The sequence below is a fragment of the Paroedura picta genome, chromosome 7, assembly GCF_049243985.1.
Source record: "Paroedura picta isolate Pp20150507F chromosome 7, Ppicta_v3.0, whole genome shotgun sequence".
Classification (NCBI taxonomy): domain Eukaryota; kingdom Metazoa; phylum Chordata; class Lepidosauria; order Squamata; family Gekkonidae; genus Paroedura; species Paroedura picta.
In genome coordinates this window covers 25,802,655-25,815,111 of record NC_135375.1, presented here as the reverse complement: position 1 = coordinate 25,815,111, position 12,457 = coordinate 25,802,655, and the positions used below count along the sequence as shown (strand labels likewise).

Genomic DNA, 12,457 nt, shown 5'->3' with positions numbered 1-12,457 from the left:
TCTGGGCCGGAGGCTGGGAGAGTGGCTGGCGCTCATCTGATGGAGGCAGGTGCTCCAGGGGCCCAATCCGGACGCGCCCAGCTTTGCTGGGTGCGTCCGGATTGGCCCACTGGGGAGGAAGAGCTGGCCGGACCGGTGGTTCCGGGCTCCCGGACAGGGCCCGGACACCACCCGGACAGGGGCCGCCCAGATGGCCCTTTCACAAATATAAGGAGAACTTATGGTAAGGATAAACATGTTTATCAGCCAGGTCCCAAACATGTGGGGATGAGTTTTGTATACCTAGTAGATGTTTGGCTTGTGCAGTTTGAACGGCAAGCTCCCTCTCCCTCATACTTCTTAGCAAAGCTTGGATCATTTAGTTGAGTGGTCAGGATTCCTCTGGTGGGTCATGCATCCCAACCTGCTGAGCTGTCAATTTTGCTGTGTTCTGGAAATAACAGCTGGCAGTACACATTGGGAGAGCCTGTAAATCAGGGGTGATCAAACTGTGGCTCTCCAGCTGAGCCTTGGAGGAGGGTGGTATAGGTGGATGGATGGATGGATGGATGGATGGATGGATGGATGGATGGATGGATGGATGGATGGATGGATGGATGGATGGATGATGCTGGTGCAAAGATAGAAAAGAAGGTCAGCATGCTTCTTGCCTCCCCCTGTACATTGAGAAGCAGGGGGTCAAATTGAAACAGTGAAGAGGATTGTCTTATGGTGCATCAAGTTTAGAAACCCTTTCTGTGCCTTCTCTTCACCCTATTCCTCTGGCACTCCCTCCCACTGCCAGTTTGTCCTCCAGTGCCCTGCAGATAAGATTTCCCTGCTCTTCCTTACTTTCTTTCCCAGCCGGGCACAGCCCCTGCCTGTATGTACCACAGAGATATCTCCCCGGAAAGTTGATTTTGCAAGGGGATGTAGTGCCAGGGTACAATCCTCCTTCCATTCCACTTTCACAAGGGACTGCCCTAAATCCACTCTTAGATGCCTTTTGGGCAATGTGTTTTGTGTGTGTGTGTGACCTGCCTGGTTATTGATTTAACAAACAGGTGATATTGCATACTGTCCTGTGATGTGCCTGGAAGTTGGCCAGTCCATGCTGTTGCCTCAGGGTTAAAAGTTGAGTCACAGGTCTAGCAAGGTTGATGTTACTGTTCTGAGGCACATAAAGGGCTCAAAATGCCTAGGGTAGCTCATTGTGTCTTAGCCATGGAAATGATGCCGTTTGCCCAGACTGCTCATTCCCTCCAAGTCTGAAGCTCTAAAAGTCATTTCCAGGCAAAATCAGTGCAACTTGCTTTTTTTGTCGCCTGATACTCTGTCTTCACATATTGAAACTAAGGCATTTTTATAACCTCCTTGTAATCGGAGGCTGCATTTCTTGTTATTCTCCAGATATTTATGTCTGTTTCCTCTTTCCTTTTGCTGTGGCACATTGCCTGTGAAGTGAAAGACGAGTCGGAGAGAGACTCATTCCATCAATCTGTTTGCGGCTGGTATTATTTTAAAAACAAAACAGTGTGGCTAGCACTCTTTGGTGCGTGCTAATCGACTTGTGGCACAGCGCAGCCAATATGTGTGTGTGTGAGAGGGGGGGGGAGGGTGGCGGCTTGAGATTCTGAATCTGCTCTTTTGAGATTCTGAATCTGGCTTTCTTTTGAGAGCCAGTTTGGTGTAGTGGTTAGGAGTGCGGACTTCTAATCTGGCATGCCGGGTTCGATTCTGCGCTCCCCCACATGCAACCATCTGGGTGACCTTGGGCTCACCACGGCACTGATAAAACTGTTCTGACCGGGCAGTGATATCAGCGCTCTCTCAGCCTCACCCACCCCACAGGGTGTCTGTTGTGGGGGGAGGAAAAGGGAAGGTGATTGTAAGCCGCTTTGAGCCCCCTTCGGGTAGGGAAAAGCGGCATATAAGAACCAACTCCTCTTCTTCTTCTTCTTAAACCTTTTCCCATTGGCAGAACCGTTTTCCTGTTGCGTTATCTCCTAAGGTAGTGTGCAAACAATTTTGTTGTACATATTCTGCGCCATTATTACCTCTGCCCATCTTCCAACTTGGTTTCATATTTTCGAAAGAAAACATATTGTCTTAGTGTCCAAATAGAAGAAGTGATTCCATTCATTTTACAATCTGTAGGCCTGTTTTTAAAGAGAATTCACGTGGCAATTTTAGAATAGGAGCTTAAATAGCCGGTGTGCACTGTGGATAAGTGGCATTTCTGCAACATTTATTATTGTCGCCAGTATGGTGTGATGGCTAATAGGATGAAGGAAATCTGGATTCAAATCTAGGCTTGGCTGTGGAACTCTCAGAGTGACATTGGGACAGTCACCAACATGAGCTTCTTGAAAGAAGGAGGGGATAAGATGAAGCAAAGGGTTGTTTTGCCACCTTTTTCTTTTGAGTAATGAAAAAGCATCCCAAGCCATTCCCACCCCTCATCCCTGTATGTTACCAAGTTTTGTTTTGTCCTAGAAACAGAGCATGGACTTGAGTACAGGAAATGAAGCCACCAGCTAAGCAGCTCAGACAAAATCCCATGAAATGTTTTAAAAGAAGAAGAAGAAGCCTAGAGCAGCACGGTCATGGCCTACAATTCCCATGAGTCCCTGCCAGCAAATGCTGGCAGGGGCTCATGGGAATTATAGTCCATGAACATCTGGAGGACCACAGGTTGACTACTCCTGTTGAAGAGAATGCATGAACAGCATCCCGCAAGCTACCGCTATCTCCCAAGCTATCTGAAGGAGATCTTTGCTGCTTAGCTTGGCCATAGGTCCTTCTTCTTAAACAGTAACAAGTTTTCCTTTCTGTAATGACGCTTAGACAATTCATCATACAGACAAGTTTAGTGCCAGGACTAAATTGTGACAACTAGATCTCTAGTGCTAAATATATAAGCCAAGGCTTTTGATTGTGAAGGTCTCACTAACCAAATGTGGAGGTTAGATTTGATCTTATTTGGGATATCTGAAGTAGTACTTACAGGGTACTGGTGCACAGGTTTTGTTCAGGAATGGAATTTGGAGGGTCTCCAAGTAAAGAGCCAGCTTGGTGCAGAGGTTAAGAGCAGCAACCTCTAATCTGGAGAACCGGGTTTGATTCCCTGCTCCTCCACATGAAGCCTGCTGGGTGACCCTGGGCCAGTCTCAGTTCTCTCTGAATGTTCTCAGCCCCACCTGCCTCAGAAGGTGACTGTTGTGGGGAGAGGAAGGGAAGGAACTCTACACCATTTTGAGACTCCTTCGATTGAATATAAGGGGGGTATAAAAAACAGCTTCTTTCCCATTTCCTTCTCTCGAGTTTCAAATACTGTCTGTAACTGGGGTAATGTACAACCAATCTGTGGTGAAATAGCATTGGAATGATCTAATTGTATGAAGCCCTCTAGTTCATCTCTGGATTAGCTTGGACCATTCCTGATGAGTTTCTCATTCAAATAACCCTGGGCCCCATAAAACTGAACTCGTACCTGAAACCTGCCCTCTTCTCCCCCTCATTTTTAGCCCATGCTGTTAACTTATATCAAGTTTTAAAGACAGTGTTTTGAAAGAATCAATTTCATGGTGAGTGCACCTAGTCAAGCCAGCCATTTAAACAGTGTCTTACTCGTGTGTAGCAGACCATTTTACAAGTACCTGATAGTTTTACAAGTCTGTACTTCAGACAGGGTAATTGGTCACCTCTAATATGTGACTTCAGGACTTAGACTCATTAACTTTTCTCAGTGCACAAAATGTTTCTTAATCAGCTTTTTGTTATATGCTAGGTCAAGTTATTTCACAAATATTAGTACTAAGTTGTAAGAAGAGGAGCCTTTCCTTAGGGCACAGATTAATATTATTATTATTTTAATTTCTAGGCCGCCCCTCCCTGCATAGCAAGCCTGGGTCAGCTTACAACATAAAATGTATACAAAGATAAGCGAATTACATGTTGTGACCCTTCAGAAATCATTAGGTATAAACAACATAATTGCATACTCTCATGTTATCTGATTCTAACCTGCTTTATAGGGTTGTTGTGAGGGTAACATGGGAGGGAAGGAACATGTATATGTCCTGAGCTCCTTAGAGAAAGGATGAGATAAAAATCTAATAAATTATAAGACATATTGTTTTTCAAACTACACATTTCACTTTCTAATGCAGGTATTGGAAACTGATATTGAAAGGGTAGTGATTTCTGAGATAAAGTAATGGATATGTGTTTGCTTGACCCAACCGGAAGAATATGACCCAAAAAGACTACCTGAAGGAGTCTCAAGGTGGCTTACAATTGCCTTCCCTTCCTCTGCCTATAACAGACTCCCTGTGAGGTAGGTGAGGCTGAGATAGCTCTGAGAGAAACTGTGATTAGCCCAAGGTCACCCAGCTGGCTGCATATGGAGGGGTGGGTGATCCAAACCAGCTCTCCAAATTAGAGGCCACTGCTCTTAACCACTACACTACATTAACTATAGGTCTGAAATAGTTTGTTTTCTGGAACAGGGGTGTTGTTAGCCCCCTTCCCTTGAGTTTGCCTCAGTGCCTCGTTCCTGCTGTCAAAGTGTATTTTAGGGACATCCTGTGCTTCCTTCCAGGTGCAGTCCCCACTACTAGAGCCGACCTGAGAGGGGCTTCTGCCCCTTATTAGCATGAAAATAAGGGAAGCTGTGTCCCACGCATTTTGAATCGCCTTCCTTTGGCAATTCATTGGACATTGTAGCAGACCCTCTGGAAAAGTCAGAGGAGAGCTGCTTGTCAGATTTTGAGTAGCCTTCAGACAGGGTGAATGTCCCGGTGGGTTGGATTCAAAGAACTAAAAGCAGATATCATGGAACCTCAAACAGGGAAGGAGGCTAGGGGTTCTAGAATGTGGAAAGTATGCAAACATTGTCCTTTTGGAGCTGCCCAGAAATTAAGACCAGAACCTGGGGAGCTTCATAACAGACCGATGACTTGGGAGAAAATATTAGAAAATTTCTGTACTAAAAAATGAATTCAGTAAAAACAATCAAGTACATCCACTGGGTGCCTTCATGTTTTTGTGGTACTCGTTGTTCTTGGTGTAGTGGTTAGGAGTGTGGACTTCTAATCGGGTTCGATTCCGCACTCCCCCACATGCATCCAGCTGGGTGACCTTGGGCTCACCACAGCACTGATACAGCTGTCCTGACTGAGCAGTGATATGAGGGCTCTCTCAGCCTCACCCACCCCACAGGGTGTCTGTTGTGAGGAGATTAAAGGGAAGGCGACTATAAGCTCCTTCAGGTATAGAAAAGCGGCATATAAGAACCACCACCACGACCACCTGCTCCTCCTCCTCCTCCTACCCCTTCTTCTTCTCCTCCTCTTGTCTTCATCTTAATCTTAAGCATAGCCCACATTTCTCTGTTTAGGCTCTGGACTTTTGCATGGAAATGTAGAGCATTGGAGGGGAAGAGAGTTCTTTCAGACAAGTATCCCTAAAACTGTGACCATGCTTTAGATCAGGGGTAGTCAACCTGTGGTCCTCCAGATGTCCATGGACTACAAATCCCATGCTGTCAGGGGCTCATGGGAATTGTAATCCATGGACATCTGGAGGACCACAGGTTGACTACCCCTGCTTTAGATGAAAGGACAAGAGGAAAGAGCAGTAGCACCTTAAAGCAGCCCTTTTCAACCTTTTGACCAGGAGCCCCTGCAATACATTTTCAGGCCTAGAGGACCCCTGGAAGTGTTGGCAGCTGGCCGTGCCTCCCTGCCTTGCCCCGCGGAAGTAGCATAAACATCTGCACATTCTATCCTTTTTATAATCCCTTCTTCCACCTTTACTACTACTACAGTGGCTTTGCCTCATTTAGTCCAGAAAGAAGGGCAGGAGCTGAGAAGACAGCCCGGACTCCCCCATTTACCACTCCGCAACCAACCCCCCCCCCCCCAGCCTACCCACCAAGCCCTCCAGTGGGATACATCCAATTCCTTAGCTTGTGGCCAAGTCCATTTAGGCAGGAGGAGAAAGGCTGCAGACCCACTCTGGAGTTCCCACGGCCCCCCCAAGGGTCCACAGACCCCCGGTTGGGAATCCCTGCCATAAAGGCTAACAGAATTTGTGGTAGGGTGTGAGCTTTTGTGAGTCACCATTTATTGTTTTGTTTCAGCTCCAAAAGACATCTGTATGAAGCTTTACCCTCCCCTCCCCCCAAAATGTTTGATTTCTCAAATTGTAGAGCTGTAAGACTGTGATTTTATTGATCCATATATGAGAAAGAAAAAAAATGGAAACAGCATCCATGATACCAAAGGTCACAGCATCAAAAACTACTGCAAAAATATCTATTTCTTCTTATTTTGGCAGCTATCTTGAGTTGGGCTTTCCACACAGGTACAGTTTGTCTTAGTAATGAGAGGAAATATTTAGACCTAGGTTGATCTATGTTCTTTGCATAACACAAAAAGTGATGGATTCAGGTGAACAGCTGTGTTGGTCTGAAGCAGCAGGACGAAGTGTGAGTACAGTGGCACCTTTAAGACCAACAGAGTTTTCCTTCTGCCTTTAAGCTTTTTTAGTCTGCACACACACTTCTTCATTTAACCTTTTCCTTTGTTGTCAGTTTTTTCATATTGTTTTGCTCTGAGCCCAGAACGCTGCAGGACGACTGTTGTGCAATCAGCTCCTATATCTATTTACTCAGTCCGTTCGGTAAGGTAGCTTTTTTTCATGCTGGCAGTGAAAAAAGATCAATGCATGCTTGGTATTATCTTCCATTTCCTGTAACAGAGTCTGATATTACGGATGTTTAAGCAAATTGCTCTTTCGAATAAGTCAGACAAATACCTTGACAAATGTGGGCCTTAAGATAGTTAGTGGGACGGGGAACCCTGGTCTGTAAAAAGGGTGTGTGCATGGTGGGTGGGTGGGTGTGCCAAGGATTCTTTACACTGGAGTTTTATGAAAATCTCAGGTTACTCAGCCATTTTTGTCAGCTTAGCACCAGCTGGCTTTGCTATCAAGTGGCTGCACCGAAAACTACGTTTTGTTATGTTTTAGTGCAGCTTTTGCTTCCTCTCTGCATCCAGCTGTCAGATTGTTTTTGCTGAAACAAGCCACAGAAATCCTTCATTTTTCTTAAATTAGGTGGCGAACGCGCCAGATTTTAACATCAACGCAATGTGTTCCTTTTCAGCCGGGTCCAAATTATCCCATGCGGGCTTTACAGTGCAGTTCTGTGCAAAGTTATTCTAGTCTAAACCTATTGAAATCAGAAACTTGGAGCCAAGCCTCGGCTCTGCTTGGGAGTTCCTTGTGACATTATGCTAAGGTGACTGCTGCTGCAAGGAATTGCCATTATCACCAAATGGTTCCTTGGACTGGATGCAGGTTTTTCAAGGGAGAAGAACAGAGGCCAGAGATATCAAAGGTTGATAGTCCAGTGATCTAGACCAGGGGTGCCCAAATGATGGCTCTCCAGATGTCTCCAGACTTCTAGAGAGCTGCCGTTCGGACACCCCTGATCTAGACACTTGGCCTTTCAGGGGCTGGGCGAAGTAGAGCACATCATCCTCATGTGTCACTGCTACCCTTAAATTTTGGCCAATGGAACTGCTTGAGCTCTTTAGAAACTTGAGGCTTATTGTCAGAAGGTGACATTATGGAGCTTGCTACTGTATCGGCTTGAGTAGTTAATTAAGAGCCTCTTGTGGCGCAGAGTGGTAAGGCAGCCGTCTGAAAGCTTTGCCCATGAGGCTGGGAGTTCAATCCCAGCAGCCGGCTCAAGGTTGACTCAGCCTTCCATCCTTCCGAGGTCGGTAAAATGAGTACCCAGCTTGCTGGGGGGTAAACGGTCATGACTGGGGAAGGCACTGGCAAACCACCCCGTATTGAGTCTGCCATGAAAACGCTAGAGGGCGTCACCCCAAGGGTCAGACATGACTCGGTGCTTGCACAGGGGATACCTTTACCTTTACCTTTAGTTAATTCACTTTGTGTACGTTGATAGGGAATGATATTTTAGTATTTGTACCGTTGTGTTTAAATTTTAATTTGTGGAGATGTCATTTAGTTCTCTTATCCTCTGGAAGTGCGTTCATAACTTAGAACCTCAGCTCGTAAGACACACTGCTAAGATTCTGAGCTGCCAAACAACTGGTAGATGCTCAGTAGAATTGGAGGGTGGGTAACTTATATTGTTAGAATATAGAAACTTTCTACAACTAAAAGAAAATCCTCTTTGCGCAAGCCATTTGGACAGTGCTGGTTTCAAGCATGTGCAACACAGTGTCTCATAAAGACCTTTTCTCTTGCTCAGTCATAAGCGTCTGCCTGAAAGATGCTTTAATTCAGAAATTGAAACCATGATGTTGATTAGATGCTTTCCCCCTTTGTGTTCCCATTCATTTTCAACACTTGGCATGTATTGACCATTGTCATAAAAGTGTGTAGAATTCTTTCCCAGGCTTCCTGTGTGGTTAATGTATTGATAGAATGGTGGTTTGCAAGCCAGTCGCTCCCTGCTTAAAGAAAAAATGTTGAGGTCACAACTTACAACCTGCATTTTACAAACGGCTGTTTCTAAGAACAAACATTCCATTGGGTCATTCCCCTCTCTCCTATTTCTTCTTTCTAGTAAAGGTGAGAAGCATATATGACAATTCATTTTGGATTTTGGGATTTTTGTTTTTTAACAGATAAGAAAATATTTGGAACTTGAACCCCTCGCACGAGGAAAACGCTGGATACTTAAGCCATGTTCCTTGGATGACATGGAAGCAGTAAAAGACAGCTTCAGCCTGCTGATCAATTTACTAGAAGACAGAGATCTTGAGCCTTCCCGAATGTGACGAAATCGAGAATGGTTGTTGGATGGCGTCGTACCTGTTCGTTTTGCTTTCTGCTGAATTATGGTTTGATATTGAGAAGACTGCATTAGAGCTTGCAATAAATATCTATTTTTTTTTGCGTTTAGTCTGGAAAACATTTTTTTAAATAAGTTCAGTGAGTCTGGTCATGATTCTTTTTGGCCAAGTTGTCTGTACTACTGAAATAGAGAGTTCCTTTTTGTTTACCACCAGTTCTGCTCACTAGGTGGCATGGTCTCGCGTGGTCATCAGGAAAAACGGTAATATGGAATGGCACTGCATGTGCAAAACGTAAAACAACCTCTAAATGAACACAAAAAGAACTAATGATCATTCTGAAATAGTGTTCCACTGTGCTCTAGCTATCATATGGTATGGGCACTTTGGATATATCCGGAAGTGACAGTCGCTTAGAGTCGCAGGACTGAATTTTGATGCAAGCATTATTTGGAAGCCTTATTGAATGCACATACCTACCTTTTAACATTTATTGGTGGTCAGTCTTCTTAATGAGACAAACCATTAAATGGAAAGGGAAGCCAAGACAGTGGAGATATCAGTATTGTGCTATGATTTCAGAACTATCTCGAGTACAAAGAGTAGCCTTTATACATCTATAGATGTAAATTAACATACACTGCAATCTCAAGAAGACTTTCCTGGGAGTAAGCCCATTGAGTACAGTTGGATGCCGAGTAGATTTTCTTAGGATTGGTCTCCTAAAATGATGAATGGAAGCTTACTCTTAGTAACCGCTATGGTGCAAGAGCAATATGCAAGTTTAAATAATCATTAGATGTATCCTACGAAATTAGTATTGCATTAGAATTCCTAGGCCACCGGATATTTTTTTAAACGTGTCCCTGAATTACGTGGTAGTCTGTCCATGTTTCTTATATGCCCCTATTTTCAGGGGCTTGGCTTTTCTTTCAGACGTTGTTCGGTCTGAGTTTTGGTAGAAAGCGCTTAATCTCAAAGACAAGAGTGTTTGTCATTAAATGTGAAAGCACTCCGTTTTGTTCCAAGAATATGAATGTTGCCGCATTTTAATCTTATTTTTGTAGATTTGGAGTTTTGGGTGTTTTTTTTTATTATTATTTTCAAGGGTAAGCGCAGGATATCTGTCACTTTTAAAGGATTTTTTTTTAAAATAATGTACTTTAGTGTACAAGTGTGAGAAATAACATCTCAGTATATAATGCAGTTTGATATATCAGTACTCTTGGTGTTTTAGACTGCCGGTCTTATCTTTTTCTGTTCCTGAAAAAGGGTGCCATATGATTTACCCTTTAGTAGCAAATAAGGGATTGTATTTAAACCCTAAAGGCATATATCTCCTTCAGAAAATGAGTCCTTCTATAAGACACATTACGATCCAGCCCAATTAAAAAAAAAATGAATTGTAGATGAGTTAAAGTTGACCAGAATCTCAGAAGGAGATTTAAAATTAATCAAAAGTTTAGAAGTGCATACAACTAAAGGCATGTAGTGATTTGTGTCACCTTTTGGCTGTAGTCTTCCTGGGATGCACGTTTTACAGGGATGTTTTAAAAATAATTATTCCCTTGTTCCCAGTTAATCTCTTCTACTGCATCTCAGTGTCAGCTTGAGGAAGTCATTATGGGTGGGCTATGGTTCCTCTAAGTGAAGCACACAGGTTCCAGACTTTCTCCCCCACACACACACATACGCTTTTTGACACAAAAAGAGCAACTGAGGCCAATTCCGCACGGTAGTGGCTGAGGCCAATTCCGCACGGTGGAGGCCAATTCCGCACAGCTAGCGGTGTATCACTGCAGAGCTGCATGCACCACAGCAGTCTGTGTCCACACAGAAAACTAAACAGCAGTGCAATAGTTCCTCCACGTGGGGGGGGGTCTGTATTTTGCAGGACTGTAAGATAGTGTGTGAACGCAATCCCACCTTCCTGCAAAATGAAAATAAGTACCATGAAGCCGACCGGGGCATTGTTTGCCCCCTCTGGGCCACTGTAGGACAGGTCCGTACAGGGCTGCCACAGGGCAGGCCGTGTTGGCCCCCGCACTGGGTAAGGAAACTCAGAAACATCCGCGATCCCTTAGCCCAGGACTTCTGGAACCTGATTCCACACTGGGCTCGGGAGAGCAGCAGCCTGGCGGCAACATCACATACAAACAGGGATTTGCCCCGTTTCTTCAGTGTCACATACAAACAAGGATTTGCCCCGCTACTTTCTCAGCTTTTTCTGCCTGTGCGGAATTGGTCTGAGACAGATACCAATTGACTTTTTTTTTTAAAGGAGAAAACAGTTTTCTAATTGGGTGCTTTATCTCTAACGGACCAAATACGTAGCAAGGAGAAATGTGGGCCCAATGGTGAACAATAATTTGTCCACCAACAGATGTGAATCAAACTACTGAGCATTTTGACTTGCAGTTGCTGTATCTCCTACATACAGCCGCTGCTATGAGGTGCTGCCTGTGTGAAATAGCAAAACAGCTTAACAGGGGGAATAGAGACTAAGGCATAATGCTCATTGTAAGAGAAATTATAGGTCAGCAATACTGTGTGTGCTTATTTGTAAGTTAGCCTGGTTTGAACTCAGCATGACGTGACTTCTGAATTAGTCTACATCAGATTGGGCTGCAGGTCTATATTTAATAAACAGGAAAAGTTCATTTCTCCAAGAATTTTCATTCACTGATACTCGAGTGTTCACCCCACTGTATGTACTGAAATGATACCTCAGATATGTTTGACACATACCTTTTCATTATCATTCATCTTTGGTAGTTCCGTGATTATAACTGGATTTCAGCATATCTGTAAAAAATTTTATATGCTTAAAACACTTCACGTTTGTTTTTTTTTAAGCAGTAAGATCCCTGAATGTCACATTAACAAGAATACTGTCTAAATTGTTCTTTTAAATGTAAATTGACCTCTCAACAGCAACTCCGCTCCTCTCTGTTAAAATGTTTGTTGTTTAAGCTCATCCTGAATGTTCATCAGAAAGATGAAATAAATCTCATTCTTGGGAACTGCTTGCCATGAGAAATCATTAAATGTTGAATATTGGGGTGTTTTTCGAGGGAGGGAGAGAGAGAGAGAGAGCGAATGCTGTTGAGGCGTAAGATTCTTAGAGACATCTGTTAAATTGCTTTGGGAGTATGTGCAAGTGTGCAACGGCATGTCCACATTGGGCTCCCCCCCCCTCGCCTTCTTCTCAGACCTGTGAGTGTCTGCAGTACTTTTGCAGTCAGAATAAAAACATTATCAATCAGTATCTCAGAGCAGCTGTTTTGACAAGTTTCTGTCAGACATCTCATGCTTTACAACCGTCAGTGGCTCCTTTTGTCTACCAGCTCTAAAATGTTCCCTGTGCTGTTTCCATGTCTGTCCTTCATGGTTATATCTCTGAATATCTTGAATGTGTTCAGTATTTCTACCACCCCGCCCTGTATAATGTGCCACATGTCTCCGCGTCCATGTTCAAAATGCTGTTAAGTAGGTGTTGTTTCATGGAGCTTCTTTGGGTTCGTTATTTATAGAAGTTAACGGATTTTTGTACTTAACTAGCTAATACAGTTGCCTTTTTTTCGTAACGGCAAATAATTTATATTCCAAAAGTTTGTATCTCTCTGTAGTTAAATGCG

General features: G+C 43.8%; 1 protein-coding gene across 5 annotated transcripts in view; it reads left to right on the top strand.

Annotated features, from left to right (window-relative positions):
• Positions 1 to 11,842, top strand: part of ARL15 (ARF like GTPase 15) — a 160,173-nt gene extending 148,331 nt beyond the window's left edge. For all 5 annotated transcript variants that reach the window (XM_077347102.1, XM_077347103.1, XM_077347100.1 and 2 more), the window contains one exon: positions 8,652 to 11,842. In XM_077347102.1, the coding sequence (XP_077203217.1) occupies positions 8,652 to 8,804 (153 nt within the window). In that variant the 3' untranslated portion in view covers positions 8,805 to 11,842. The remainder of the gene's footprint in view (positions 1 to 8,651) is intronic.
• Positions 11,843 to 12,457: the final 615 nt, after the last annotated feature.